Source organism: Trichosurus vulpecula, chromosome 2 (genome assembly GCF_011100635.1).
Source record: "Trichosurus vulpecula isolate mTriVul1 chromosome 2, mTriVul1.pri, whole genome shotgun sequence".
In the NCBI taxonomy this organism is placed as follows: Eukaryota; Metazoa; Chordata; class Mammalia; order Diprotodontia; family Phalangeridae; genus Trichosurus; species Trichosurus vulpecula.
The window spans coordinates 194,362,885-194,378,878 of NC_050574.1; the positions used below are offsets into that span (position 1 = coordinate 194,362,885).

General features: G+C 37.1%; 1 protein-coding gene across 2 annotated transcripts in view; it reads right to left on the bottom strand.

Annotated features, from left to right (window-relative positions):
- The window catches only part of STARD13 (StAR related lipid transfer domain containing 13), a 208,132-nt gene that overhangs the window by 41,940 nt on the left and 150,198 nt on the right, over nt 1-15,994 (bottom strand). Inside the window, exon 4 of one of the 2 annotated variants that reach the window (XM_036742620.1) lies at nt 4,093-4,156. In XM_036742620.1, coding sequence (XP_036598515.1) covers nt 4,093-4,156 — 64 coding nt within the window. Of the gene's footprint in view, nt 1-4,092; nt 4,157-15,994 lie in introns of those variants that run through there. The other variant, XM_036742622.1, reaches the window with a different exon arrangement.

Below are 15,994 nucleotides of genomic sequence, written 5' to 3' on the forward strand. Positions count from 1 at the left end.
ATTTAACAAAATAATTTAAATTTTTTAAAAATCTTTTAAGACTCTCTAAAATCTGCAGACCATTTTAGCTGATATCAAAATCTTTCCTCTGGTGGGCTCTCTTTACCTTCAATTGAACAGGGACAAACTGAAACTGTTTTTGTGGATATTTCTGTCTTTGCAGCTGCAGATGCAGGCCTCTCTGCTTTGCATGATTTATGAAGTTTTTTTTTTTTAAACGTGACTGCCTTCATATAAGGGAGCTTTGTTCCCAGGGAATTCGTTCAAATAAAGACATCACTGTATATCAAAATTTATAATAAGACTACCAGGTCCCCTGAGTGAGCACTTAGGAAAAAGCCTATTTTGGAGCAGGGGACCCCAACAAGTATTTTAAAAACATAAGGGAAGAGAACTTTTTTTTAAAGTTGAAATCCTTTAAAATAGAACATGGGAAATGGTCTCATTTTGCTCTCAAAAGCTCACTTGAATCTGGTTGCCAATGCTAGAAAATGAGAGGTGGTCTTGAGGATACAGTGGTTAAATCAGGATTCTTTTATTGTTACTGAGCAGATGGGGCTCTGAGATGAAGAGTGGAAGCCCGCCTTTTGCAGAGGGCAGTACAATGAAGTCAAAGGACAAGAACAAGCGGGAAGACAACTAATAAAGATGAAGTTACTCCAGGGAACTATGGCTCTATTTGGGTCACTATGACCCATCTAAAGAAAACACAGAGGAAACAAGTCACCTATGAATATTTCAGAAGCCACCAAATTTCACTTGAGCATTCAAATTAGCTAAGACTCAAGGGGCTGTAATGCTAGCCACTGCCTGGGAGGGGCTGCATAAAACATCCTCACTTGAGCTCTCCCACAGAGGGTTGCCGGAAGATATTTAGCTTGCTGGGAGATGCGGGGGTGTGCCGGAGTAGGAGAGAACTAAGCAGGGTCATGGTTTCTGTGGTAGCAGCTGTTATTCCTCCTAAAATGATCAGGAGGCTGTGTGACAGCTGAGCTAGCTGTTCCATCCTCTTTCACTTGGGGCCATTCTTCATATTAGTCTACGAATCAGTAACGTGAGTCCCTATTTTTGCGTTAAGCATCTCTCAGATGTAACACCACAGCTACATCCTTCCAGGATAAGGATGAAGCACTTCCCTCCGGGTGTGGAGGGCTGGGTTGGGATATGGAGATATAGGCATGCATTGTTGCCTGAGTTTCAGATGGAAAGACCAAGGCATTATACATTCTCTTCCCCCAATATCACATATAGAATTTTGGCAGACCCACCAATTTCTGACTTCCCGTTCAGGCTGTTATGCTACTAGAAGATATGGAGGTTGCCATGAACTAAGGGTAAATCTTATGAGTAATGATGAGGAACAGTTGACGTTGCTTTCCATCTGGAAGCATGGGATTCTTATGATTCAGAGCTGCAAAAGGCAGGAAGTCCAGAGTTACATAGGGATTTAGCTGTGGAACTGACATTAAAGTTAACAGGAATTGAAAAGCTGAATTGCCCCCATGTAATTTAGGACTCTATATTGGTTGAGGGGTTTAGAGGATCAGAATGAGATGGCTCTCAATGACAGGGTTTCAAGAAAATATCTCTTTGGCCAGGGTGAATCTTCTAGATTAGGGATTCTTCAGCTGGGGGTCTGTGAACTCAATTTTAATATAATAAACTTTCTCTGTACTCTCACATATTTTATTTTTTGCACTAAAAACATTATTCTGAGTAGGGGTCCATCCATCACACTACACTATTAAACGGGTCCATGACATAAAAAAGGTTAAGAATCCCAGTAGATGCACAATTAAGACCCATAACTTTTCCAACCATAAAGAATTTCACTGGGACAGTAGGGAGATCCGGACACTATTTTCTACTGCAAGCCTGTGAATGATCATTAAGGTTTGTGTGTGTGTCTGTGCACGCACATGCATGGGTGTGTGTGATCTGCAGTTGGTATCTGATGAAGAATCAGGGGGCAAACAGGGGCATATTAACCACGTCTGCCTGAAGAATCATGGTTAGTCTCAGTGGAATCATCACACATCCCTTGGTTCAATCATCAATGTGCTAATTAGAACTAAAATCGAATAATTTTTTAAAAATGGCCCCATAGGGCAGCGAAGTGAAAGATTTAACCATTCACCTTCAGAGACCAATGTTTCATTTTTAATAGACATGGGCACAGGGCATAGACCTGAGATTTCACTGCGCTGGGTCCTATCAATGCTGGCTGGCACCTCCTTAACAGCTTTATTGTTGAGTTGCCTCAAGCACTGAGGTTAATCAATTTGTCTAGGGTCAATCATATAATAGGATGTGAAGCAAGATATTCCTGGTTCTGAGACTGTTCTCTAGCCATTATATTACACTGCTTCATTTTCAATACAAATTTAAAAATTGGATGACAGCATTAATATTAGTTCAGGTGACAGACAGTATCCATTTCTTTAAAAAAAACACCAATAAACCCTCACCTGTGCCTTCTGGGAAACTTGCACTTTTCTAATATTTAGACTCAAGAGGCAGTCACTTGTCTAGGCTGCAGGTTCCTATGCATCTTTAGAAGGTCTGGAGGCCTATGGAAATGCAAGTGTTCCTCTGCTCTCAGTGAGCTGGGTGATTATGCCCCCAAGATAAACCTTTATAGGACTTCCTTCCATTGGTTAAACAAACCTGAATTTCTACAGCTTGGAGAAGGGGTAATGGCTTTTGTATTCATTTCAGTTTTGTTTCTTTTTCTAACCAGATCAATCTTGCCTGACTTTTCATGAAGCTATAACTACAATATATAAGAAGTACTTCTGTTAAGGAAGTTGTCCTTGTGACAGCTGTGGTTAGGCAAGGATTTTATATTTTTTTTTAAAAGATTTTGATATGTAATCAAATTAAGTAGGTAAAACCAACATAGCAGTTCTGCACATTAAATTAGGTTTATGGAAGAGCATTTGCATAGTTAAGATGGTATAAGGCCACACAGTGAATAAGCTAGTGGCGATATCAAAAGTATTTCATGTGTATAATTTTCAAAAGTTGGCAATAATTAAAAAGGAATTTTTTATTTTTAGCAAAGACAAATGATACTATTAATTTTATGATTTTCTCTAGAAACATGCCACTACTATATGCAACAGCCTGTGATATACGTATATACCTATATACGTAAGTATGTTTGTACGGTATGAATGTCTAAACACTTTGGGTCTCTACACTTCAGGCACAAAGGTGTAGCTCTTCTCGGCTTCAATAAGAAGAACCACGTGTGTATTCAGAGCAAAATTGGACCGTTATACCTCAAACGGTGTGTACATTTCTCAAGAGGGCTATTCAGCATGGCAGCTGTTGTGAGGTTTATTCCCATGTCCTTCCCTGCTATTTTGACTAGATAAACCACTCAACTTTTTATGTTCTTTTGGATGTCCCTTTTCATTTTTTGCTTACTTTCCTTCAAATTCTGAAAGGCCCAAAATTGTGCTTTTGAGGTGAGCTTTACCAAAATCTATGTAATTGTGCTTTTTCTAGAACAGAAAGTCAAGTTTAAGATTATTTTAAAGTTTCAATTATTCAAGATTGACTCTGAAATCATCAGTTTTCATATATACATAAATATACATGGTCATACACATTCCTACACCCACCCCAGAATGTGAAATCCATACTTTTTATCAAAGCAGAAAACTACGTTTTCCCTTTTTCTGAAAAAAAAAAATCAAAAAACAAAAACTGAAGATTTCTTGTATGATGGAGGAAGATAAACATATGGCCTTCCATATGGCCACACACTCTCACTTTCAATAACTAGAAGTTACTGACCTAGCCTGCAAAGACTAACTTCTGAGTAATTATTACAAACATTATAGTTATTTTAAGGTATTACAGATCTTTGTACAAACCCTTGGGAAAAAATGACAAGAAAATGTCATGTTGTAGGATATAGCTAACCTGCATGATACAATATTAAATAAAAACACACACACATCCTACAAGCTTCAAAATTTTGCCTCTCACCATTAAAATGGAAAGTTCATCAATTTCAAAACTACAGAAGCATGGCTTTTCTACCAGTACAGATGTTATTTTGAAGCTGATTTTCTCACTTACCTTTTTCCTTTGGATGTTCACATCAAGTTTCATTGGGGCACACCTGTTCAATGTGTTGAGTCGTCTAAAAATAAAGCAAAACAACATTATCAGAAACAGTATTCAGGGCAGAAAAACCCCACAAAACTTCTTTTCAGTTGGATAGGCCTCCAAAAGGGGTCTTTTTTTCCATGAGCATGCTTGTAACATCAGCAAACAGCAGTCTGTACTCTTTTCTATACTGCCATGCCAGGACATGAGCTATTAAAACTATATTGATAAATTAAACAGGCTTTTAAGCATTTCGACATGTTGTTTGGAAAAACTGGTATTTTAGACATGGTCTTTAACTTTTAATGTTTTGTAGACATTCAACAGTCATTTTAGAAATTTTCATGATCTAAAGTAATGAACTCCCCAAACTCAGGAGAGAAGAGAGCATTTTATCACATTTGCATTTATTCACATTTTATCACATGAGGTCCTGGATCCTTATAAGTCTGGTCAAAAAGTGCTTTCTATCATGCTGAGGAAGGTTTAGTTTTGGAAATTCTACTATTATTTTTTCAGTACTTTATGAGATGGAAGCTGTTTACTTGAATGACTTTAAATGATACAAACTAAGAGAACATTTGAATTGAATTTAGTTAGCCTTTAAATTATGTTGACCATTTTAGAGCCACTTATTTTATTCACTCAATAAACACTTATTAAACATTTAACAAATGTAATGCACCATTACCAGGTACTGAAGAAGAGACAAAGATAAATAGGGCCCATGTCCCTACCCAGAAGGAACTTTTAATGTAGTAGGAGTAAGACAAATAACTTGTTGGATGTAGATAAATAATAATAGTATATTACAGCAAACTACGGGTGTTATGGGGCCCAATAATCCAGACTGTTTGCTTTCTCTCTTCTCACTTCTATCAGAAGGTTCTCAGGGGAAATGAGGTAGGAAACTAAAAACACTTAACTCTCCTTTTTCTTTTAACTCTGGCGACAAGTTTGATTAGGTGAGAAGTGAAGCTATTGATCAGAATGATGTTTTCCCATTATCTGTAGATTTCATTTATCTGTGTCATTACATTTTCTTATACTCCAATATTTAATAATGTCTGTGATCTCATCAACGGTGAGTACTCCATCAGTGAAGACAGAATCATTCATATTTTCTCATCCTGTGTGATTCTTATCTAGGTCTTTGTAGAAATCTACACAGTAAATTAGAGACCCGCCTCTGGGTAGTTTAATATTTCATGGATATCAAGAACAATATTTGGGCAGTTCATGAGTTCTCATCCCTTATTCTTGATAGATGAATAGCCCACCTTCTTTTCCAGATAGAAATGTCCCTGATTATATCTTTAATGTTATTTCTTCCATATAAGTCATCAATAGCCATATCCTAGTGTCCAGTTAAACCCAACAAACATCTTTCAATTGTCCTTTGGATCACATACTATTTGGACTCTTCTGATACTGTGGTGTTTCATGATTTATAGGTACGAAGCTCCACTGGGAATAACTGAACATTATAAACATGTATTTTGAGGGCAGAGCTTGTGATCTCTGAAAGCTCTAAGTTCTCAAATGCAATTCAGCTCATTCCCCTCCTGTTCAATTCTATAATTGGTCCTGTGAAGTATATAGGCAAGCTCTAATAAGGATTAACTTAATGGCCTGCCCATACAGCAGCATATTATACAGTTTGATGTAATTAGTACAATGTCATCACGAAACAGGAACATGTACAGGACACCTCAGTGAATCAATACACTGCTAGTTAAGTTGTGAATTATGAGAAATTCAAAGAAATATTGGAAGACTTAGAAGAATTGATACATAGTGAAGGAAACAGAACCTGAAGAGAATTTATATATGTATATATGTGTACACGTATATGTACACGTATATGCACACACGTACGTACACACATATATGCGTACACACGCACGTATATACGTACATACATACACATGCACGTGCATATGTCCATATATGTGTGCATACGTCCATATACGTCCACATATATGTGCATATGTCCATATACATCCATATGTGCACACACACACGTACACACATACACATTATAAATATATATGTGTGTGTGTGTGTGTGTGTATACACACACACACATATACATACACACTAAAACAATATAAAGGAATACAAAACCAAAATACATCAGAATTCACATTATAGACATTATCTAATCTTGGTCCCAGATGAACTGATGATAAAATGTACTTAAGTATTGTCAGTCACAGTTACTGTGTTAGTTTGTTTTACTTGGTTTTTTTTAAGAGGGCTGACTTGGGGGGTCTTGCTGAGAACTGAGAATGTTGTAAACATGCAAAAAATCAATAAACCATTTAAACATAAAGATGACTACCAAGTGACATCTACAGCAAATCTGTTTTCCATTTGGACACTGGGCATGGTTGTGGTTTAAAGGGCATATATTTTATACCTCATAATATTAATAATCAAAGGGCCACTGAATAAAGTTCTTTCCTGGTTATATCTATCAAGGAATCTTGTATAATACTAACACATGCATAGTGGACACCTTGCCTGAGAAATCTTCAAGTCTGAGATATGCTCTACTGAGCCAAATGCTTCCTAAAAAAAATCGACAATGCTTGTGTTCCACAAGAGGATAGGCAGACTTTTGCTGGTGATTTTCTAAAGCAGACTTTATCTTAGTGCTTTCTATACCATTCAGTCAGTTTTGTGACTAAGATGTAGTCTGTTGTAGAGAATCACCTGCAAAAAAATACCTATTTCTTGAAATAGGTGTGTGTGCGCGCGTGTGTATATGTACATATGAATATATAGATATGGAAAAATCTATCTCTATCTAAAATTCTTGTAAAGATTTTCCAGAGATGAGAAATTAGGTATGTGAACCAATAATTACTTATGTCTTCTTGGATATCTTATTTTATGGCAATACTATTCATGGTATTCTTTCTTTTGGAATGTTCTTTAACATATCTTAAAAGTTAAGTCTTGATTGCTTTTAAAATTGAGTAGGCTCCAGCACAGATTTCCTCTGTATTTATCCAATCTGGTATAGCAATTCTTCCTGACTTCATTTTATTGAAATCCATTTCTAATTCATCAGTACATTGTGAATTGAGATGTCCAAAGGTTGTGATTCCATGTCACTGAGGAAGAGGGTAGTGCTCTACAGAAATACTAACAAATTTCTCTTATTTCATATCTATCTATTGTCCCCTTTCCAGTGTTATGTATAAACATCCTTGGAATGATCTGGCTAATTTTAATCTGGCTAATAAGGTTGTGATTCCATGTCACTGAGGAAGAGGGTAGTGCTCTACAGAAATACTAACAAATTTCTCTTATTTCATATCTATCTATTGTCCCCTTTCCAGTTTTATGTATAAACATCCTTGGAATGATCTGGCTAAATTTTTTCAGGTTCATTTTCCTTTCCAGTTGGCTTTTGCTGTTTTGTGAAATTACTCTGCTTATAATCTTTCATCCTCTTTTTGTGTAATATTTTGTAAATGATCTTACATCCTAAATTCATGTTTCCCTTCACTGTCATTTCTCTCTGCCTGGCAACTATATTATGTTTTTGTTGGCCAAGACATTTTTCTGGGGTCATTTGGCCTCTTTGTTGTAATGACTACTTTATAATGACTGAACTTCCCTGAGAAATAGTGATAATGAAAACCAATGCTTTTGCTTTTTTACCCATTTCCCATATTTTATAGGCCACAGCTAATTTCAATAGGTTGTGTTGAAGTTGCTGTAATCATGTCTGATGATTATCTTTATCCTTTCTTCTAACCTGGTGTCAATTTTGATTTTTGTTCTAGCAATCAATGATTTGACTGAACACAGCTAATTCTGAAATGACACCTTAGTGATGAGCCATTTCATGAAAAGGAGCTAATTTCTTTCTTTTTTTTTTTTTGGTGATGCTGTTGAGGTATATGGCTTCCCAGCAGTTTTCTTAAATAAAGTATCTATGATCCCAGGTGTAAGGTTCTGCATTTTTAATCCTTATTTCTTAATCTTGAATTATATTTTCCAACTATTTTCACCATCTGTTCATGTGCCCACTTTTGCATAGAGGTCCTCAAGGACTAAAATATATTTTGACTTGGTTTGGAAAATCTTGTCAAGCTTATCATAAAATTTCTTTAGTGCTAAATTTTTGCAACAGACACTGGTCTACTTTTTGAAGATATCTTCATCATGGCCCCCTTGCCTATACTCATTCGAAGCATAGCAAAGGGATATGACCAAGTGTTCTACAAAAAGATCTTTTTTGTTGCCTTGGCCATGTGATGAAACCAATTCTGTTATTCCATTATTCTGTAATCCCAGGATAAGTTAGGAGCTACCTTGGTTTAACTAAATAGAATGACTGTCTTGTGTCAAGGACCAGCTCAGGTGCTACCTTCTTGTGATGTCGTCTCTGATTATTATTATTAATTATTAGTGCTCTCTTCCTCATTTTTCTTGCATTATACTTTTGTATACTGTTGCATCCTTCAGGAGAATGTAAGCATCCTGAAGGCAGATACTTTTTTTTTTTGCAAGAGACATTTAATAAACATTTATCAAATTATTGAATTGAATGGAGTTTCTTTACAGCTTCAGGGTTCAGTTTTGGTAAGAATGGAAACGGTTTAGTTCCTCCTCTACTGCATCATTTAGTTGATCATAGGATAAAGATCTTATATCTTGAAACCAATGTCTATAAGTGGCCTAAGAACGGTATAATTCTTAGCACCCTCTGTCCCCCTTATTATTATTTGCCACCAGAAGGAAGTCAAATGGAATTGGAGCCCAAAATGCATATTATCTGTTTGGTCATGCACAAAGATTTTATTAGGTGGTAGACAAATTGTTGGTCATGATGAGGCTCTCCAAACTTGGCATGTATCTGAGAGTTGTCATTAAATGACATAAAAAAGGCAAACTACTATGCAAGACTTAAAGGGCTTATGTCAGCTATAATGTTAACTCTAACAACACAGAATATAAGCTCTTTAATGGAGGGATCATCTTTTGTCTTTTGTGCAAGTGATAAATAGTGCATATAGTAGGGGCTTATTAAGTGCTAACTGAATGATCATTATTTGTTCAGGCTAGACCTTGAACAATGGACAGTCTATTATCAATTCTGTATCTGAAGACATTAAAGCTTGGTAGAATCCAACAGCTGGCTTTTGGAATCATGAGGCCAGTCACTGGGTTTTTGTGGAGGATTCATGTCCCATGACCAAAGATAAAACAAATCTGGCTTCATCTTAAAATACAAAGAAACCATTCTGACCTCTGCAAAGTGCTGAGTACATCATCTTAATGAAGGTAGATGAAAAAAGAAACCCTACCAGTTTTTTTTTCTGCTTTATGTACAAAAAGAAGTACAGAAGTCTTTATGTTGTACTTCAATATGCTTTTTGACACATTCAGGAGAGCTGTGGTTGCCTTTTAAAAGCTGAGGCCCAAGTGACAAAGTAATTCATCTTCTTTTCTCTTTCAATCCCTTCAATTTTTCAGATGTACATATCCATCCCTTACAACTCTCTCCTAAGTTCTGGTCTCACCATACCAACTGCCTGCTGGACATCTTTAGAAATCTCATTCTTTGCTCAAACTCAATGTGTCTGAAACATAACTGATCACCTTTCCCTCTAAACCTGATTCTTTTCTCAACTTCTCTAGTTCTGTTGCAGATACTAGCACCTCAGGATTGCTCTCAGTTCTTCCACTTCTCTCATTCTTCCCCCTTCTCATTGTTCGCTCATATCTGATCTGTCACCAAGTCTTGTTAATTCTACCTCTTCGACATCTCCTACATCTATCCCCTTCTTTCCATTCACTATCGCCACCTTAGTTGGCAAGCATCACCTCTTACCTGGACTACTGGAATAGCTCCCTAATTGATCGACTTGCTTCTAGTTTCTCCCTTCTCCAATCCACCCTTCACATAGCTGTAAAAAAACAATCTTTCCAGTGCACAAGTCTGACCATTTCATCCTCCTGCTTCACAACTTTTTGCAGCTCCCTATTTGCTCTAGAAAATACTCCTCACACTAAGAACAGGTCTATATCAGTGTAAATACATGAACTTGCAGTAGAGATAAGTGACTCATATGCTGATGAGGATCAGTGATTTATTTCATAAGTATGACTATTTCATCCATTGATGTATATTATTACCTCTCTTCCACTTCCACCACAACTCCAAACCATCCTTCCTGTATGATCCTTGTCCATATCTTTACACAAATGTTCTCTAAAAGATTATGAATCAACTGAATACCATGTAGAGTCCCAAAGGTATTTTACCACTCACAAATACACAATTCATTCTGCCTACAAACAAGATCAAAGTGGAGCTGAGATGTGACTGACTTTGGGTAATGAACAACTCATATGTATAACACACTTTAAGATTTATAAAGTACTTCTCTCCCAGCAAGCCTTTGAGGTAGGTTATACAAGTAGTATTGTTTGTATTTTATGGATGAGGAAAATAAGGATAAGAAAGTTTAAGTAACTTGCCTGTGGTCATATAGCCAGAAAATGTCAGACTCAAGATTTGATCTTAGGTCTCCTGACTCTAGGACCAGCATCCTCTCTTCTGTCGTACTTAGCACAGTGCCTGGTGTACAGTGCCTGTTGCTTAATGTTAATTGGCTACCTTCTTCCCTACAGGATTATTCATAGGATCTATTGCTTAATTATATTGAGAGACAAAGAGAAAAGACCTGCAACAGACAAACACAAAACAGAACCTTTCCAACTTAACCACAGTGCGAAGAAAATGAGTATGATTATGTCAACAAAGTAATTGACTTTTTGGGAAGAAAAGTCTTTCACCAAACTGAAGTTTTGTTATAATGTCCTTGTTTCCTACTTTTAGTTCAAGAATCCATTAATAGGACTAACATAGCCACTTAAAGGTGAAAAGAAATCTAGTTTCAAAAACTGAAATTTGAAGTTCTGAAGGAACTACTACAATCAAAACAGAAACACAGACAAACGGGAAGGGGAAATGTAATTCATGATTCTCACTCTAGCCCTGCTGATATTCTATTAGAAAACATTATAATAACCGCTTTTGTGATTCACCAAGAGATCACTTTCATCCAGTTTTGGCAAATAATGGAGCTTCACAGCTGCAGAAGACAAAACAATAGACCTATCAGTTTGAAGTTGTACTTCTTGCTTTCTGCATAGGGAAAATGAACAACTTTCTTTCCTAAAAATCTAGTTTTATAAGAATAACTCCCCTTCTCCCATCATTGGAAGTCAGATTGGTCAGCTAGCATCCCAGGCTGGCACAAACATCAGTTTTTCAATAGCATTTCCAACATTCCTGCCAAGGAAGCAAGAGAACTGACAACCAGGAGGAGTAGTTCATTTGCCACATGTGCTTTGAATTGAGCCCAGGCAGCCTGAACTTCTCACCTTTTGCAGAAGTGTCAGTGGATGCAGGTACCTAACCAGCCCAGTGTGCTCACTACTGCTCTGGGTGCGGCACAGGGAGACTTGATGAAACAAAATTATCTGAAGGAATGATCATTACTGACACTGAGATCAAAGCCAGGGAGAAACACCCCTCTGTGTGTGTGTGCGTGTGTGCATGTGTGCGTGTGTGTGTACAATGTTGCTGTAGGGCATGGGAAAGGTCTTAATGTCTTCAAAGTTCATATAAACACAGATTTTGGAAAGAAGGGCAGCAAAACATATGCCAAATAAACAACTACGGTATGTAACCGCATGAGGGTTGGGCCTCAAAAAAATTCATAGGCCATCAAACAAGAGAGCTCTATGGTATTTGGGGTGGGGGACGTGTGGGGGGAAAGAGCACTGTAAAAATAGAATGGTATCTGTCACGGTGTTATAGTAGTGCCGTGGAAAGGCATGATCAAAGGTCGGCTGATGTTTTCATTACAGCCCCTCTCTTTTCAAGGGGTCATGTTGTGGCCATAAATACTGAGTTCTGTTCCTGCAAGATGAGGCTGTACTCACAAACAACTGTTCTTTTTTTTTCCAGAGGGACAAAAAGGCAAACTAAAGAATGAGCTAAGCTTCTGTGCCAAAAATGAGATGTTATGAAACAAAAATCCAGATGTTCACAAAAGCAGTGACATAGTATTTTAGTTGACTTCCAAAGGAAAATAGGTCAAGCTCTGATGAATATGAGACATCATGGAAGGGGGAGGGGGTAAGCACAGGAGGAAGGCTAAGATCACAGCTTCATTTATCTAACAACCATTCATGAAGTCCACAAACCCTTTTAAAGCATCTACTGCATGTAAGTCGTAATGTGATATCAAAATGTAATTAACATAGACCCCCTCCCTCTTATAATTGAATACTAAGAAAAACATGTACACAAATAAGTGCTAAGGAGGAGTTTGAGCAAAGTGCTATGAAAAGTCTTTAGAGGGAAAGGTCACTTCCCCTTTGGGGAGGCAGGTAATCAGGAAAGCTTCATAGAGAAAGTAGTACCTGGTACAATTCCTTGAAGAAAGGGAAAGGGCTCTAAAAATGGAGATGAGGAATTCATTCAATACCTCAGAGGAATAGCCTGCCGTAAAGGCATGTAGAATGGGAAAGGGGAGAATCAGGAGAGAAGACAAAGAAAACCAGGAGTAGGGGTTTACTCTTTGTTTTTCAGTCAGTGGAGAGTCACTGAAAATTTTAAAATAGAAGAGTTACATATAAGAGCAGGGAACTTGGGTATGGGAACTCTATGTATGGAGTATGAAGAGAAAAGGAACATCTAAGACCTATTTCAGTCCCTCCTGAGATTATCACTTCAGTGGGAAGACAGAATTCCAGAAAGTTATTCACTGTGTACAATGAATGCTTTGTCCTGAACTCATGAGGTTAGACGGGATTTAAAAACTCATCTGGCATTTTTAGCAGATACTCACAATCCTGATAATTTTGACTAGGGAAGGAAGTGTTGCATGTAAAAGTAAAACTTCCAATGCCTTTCTGGTAACTTATTCTTAGTGAATCATTCATTACATGAAGAAAGCAGAAAGCAAAGGCTTAGTATTGCTTAAGTGCTATTGACCTTATAACATGGTACTGCTACATTCCTGATATTGTCAGCTCTCACCCTTTGACAATAAAGGTAATTACCTCTTTCACACTGTTGTTATTGTTTAGATTTTTTAAAAAGAGTGCCATTAAGTATTCAATACATGTTTTTAAAATTTGGAAACAGACTCTTTGCCCTTAGGACATTTAGAGGGAACTCAGAAAATAACAATGCAATGTAGACACAGATGGGAAAATTGTCTGCAGGGGGAAGAAATGGAAAGTACTTCAGGTAGTGATGGTTATATAAAAGACTCAGGACTTTTGCGAGGAAACATAATTGGTTATTGGGAGCATTTATGTATTCTGCTTTACGCTGTACGAAAAGAACATAAAAGTACTTGTATAAATATTCTAGCATTGAAAATAATTGTGCAGAGGATTTTAAAACCATAATTAATGAAATGCCAACCTTCTATTACTATTGTTTTTTAAAAATTTTAATTATTATTATATACCATTCTTTTACCATACTTAAAGCAAAGAGCAATGTTCAGGTGTGAGGCTAGAGAGTAAAAAACATGTACATACTACAATCCTCATCATTAGAATGGAGGAATGAACGGACAGTGGTTCCCATGAGAATGATTCTGGGTTCTTTGGTGGACTAAAAGCTAAAAAACTTTTAGTCAGAGAGTTGTCAAAGTCATGCCATAGGATCAGAGTGATGTAATAACCAAAGGAGCTTCCATGACCATAGGTTGTATATTAGAGTACAGTGTCAACAACAGTCAGAACACATTTATTTAAATGTGGTCTCCGACAATTTAGAATTATGCCCAAAGGGCTATAAAATTGTGCACATCCTTTACCCAGAAATACCACTACTGGGGCTGTATCACAAAGAGATGAAAGAAAAAGGAAAAGGTTCAATATGTACAAAAATGGCTGAACAAGTTGTGGTATATGACTCTGACGGAATAGCATTGTGCTGTAAGAAATGATGAAGGGGTAGTTTCAGAAAAACAGGGAAAGATATATGAACTGATGCAAAGTAAAGTGAGCAGAGCCAGGAGAACATTGTACATTGCAACTGTGATCAACTGTGAGGTACTAAGCTACTTAGATCAATACAATGATCCAAGATGATGCCAATGGACTTATGAAGAAAAAATGCTATCCACCTCCAGAGAGAGAACTGATGAACTGTGATTATAGACTGAAGCATACTTTTTTCACTTTATTTTTCCTTTTGTTTTTTATTAAATTTTTTGCAACATGGCTAATATGGAAATATGATTTGCATGACTTCACATATATAGCGGGTATAATATTACTTGCCTCCTCAATGGGTAGGAGAGGAGCTAGAGGGAGGGAGAAAAGTTGGAATTCAAAATAAAATAAAAAGTAATTTAAAAACAATCTAGCAAAAAATAATAAAGACAAAGAAGAAGAAAAAAGTCATCTCCCTTAGACCATGAGCTGGAGAAGAGGGATTTTTTTTTGTATCCCCAGGACTTTTGCATAGTGCTTGGCACATAGTAGGTGCTTAATAAATACTTACCAAGGAGAAAAAGGCTGGGGCTTGCCTGAGCTCTCCCAAATTCCCCTCCAAACAACTTTAAATAATGTCTCAAAACAAATTCTGGAACAGCAGAACCCACAAAAAAGATGGGGTGAAATAATTTTTCATCTCAAGACAACTAACAAGGTCATCAGGAAAGGTCTGTTTCATGACGGGCAGAGGGGTAATGGAGTGCAGTCCAAGACAGGCCATATACCAGCAAACTAGCAGCAGGCCTGGGGGTGAATGAATCAGCAGTGGCAGTTTCAAGCTTCTTGAGCTCTTAGCCACAGTTAGTAAGGAAGTTGGACAACAGGACAGAAAGAAATTACAGGGGTCTCTTTGCTGGCACTGGATGCAGGACTCTGTTGCATTGCCCATATATGGATCCTGATTGCAGCCCTGGGTTGAAGTCATAGGATGAGAAGGAGTACTATCACACCAGAGCTTGTGGTCACAGGAGAGCAGGGATCCTGGTCATAGTTCTGGGATGGAAAAGAATGCTTGTGGCTGCTCACAAACCAGAGCACAGGACAGGAGAGTAATAGACACATCTTTCCTTGGCTCATACCACCTTGGAAGATTCAAAAACTTATAGGTCCTCAGAATTAACTCTGAAAACAGCTGCACAAAAAAACCCTGAAGCTTGGGACAGTGCCCTCTGCACCTCAGGAGCAAAGGCCCACTTTAATATAAAGCTAAAAGTCGAGAAATAGTCCGGAAAAATGAGCAAACAACAACAACCAAAAAAAATCTTGACCATAGAAAGTTACTATAGTGACAGGGAAGATCAAAACACAAACTCAGAAGTCAACAAAATCAAAACTGCTATATCCAAAGCCCCAAAGATAAATGTGAACTGATGATCTCAGGTGCAAAAAGAACTCATGGATGAGATAAAAAAGGATTTAAAAAAATCATATGAGAGGTAGAAGAAAAATGGGAAAAAGAAATGAGACTGATTCAAGAAAAGCATAAAAAAAGAGTCAACAGCTTGGTAAAGGAAGCATAAAATAAAACACTGAAGAAAATAACATCTTAAAAAAACAGAATAGGCAAAATAGTAAAAAGGTACAAAAATTCACTGAAGAAAAGAACTCCTTAAAAGGTAGAATTTGCCAAAAGGAAAAGGAGGTACAAAAGGTCACTGAAGAAAATTTCCTAACAATCAGAATCGGGCAGGTGGAAGCTAATGACTCCATGAGACATCAAGAAGCAATCAAACAGTCAAAAGAATGAAAAAATAGAAGAAAATGTGAAATATCTCATTGGAAAAACAAATGACTTGGAAAACAGATCAAAGAGAGA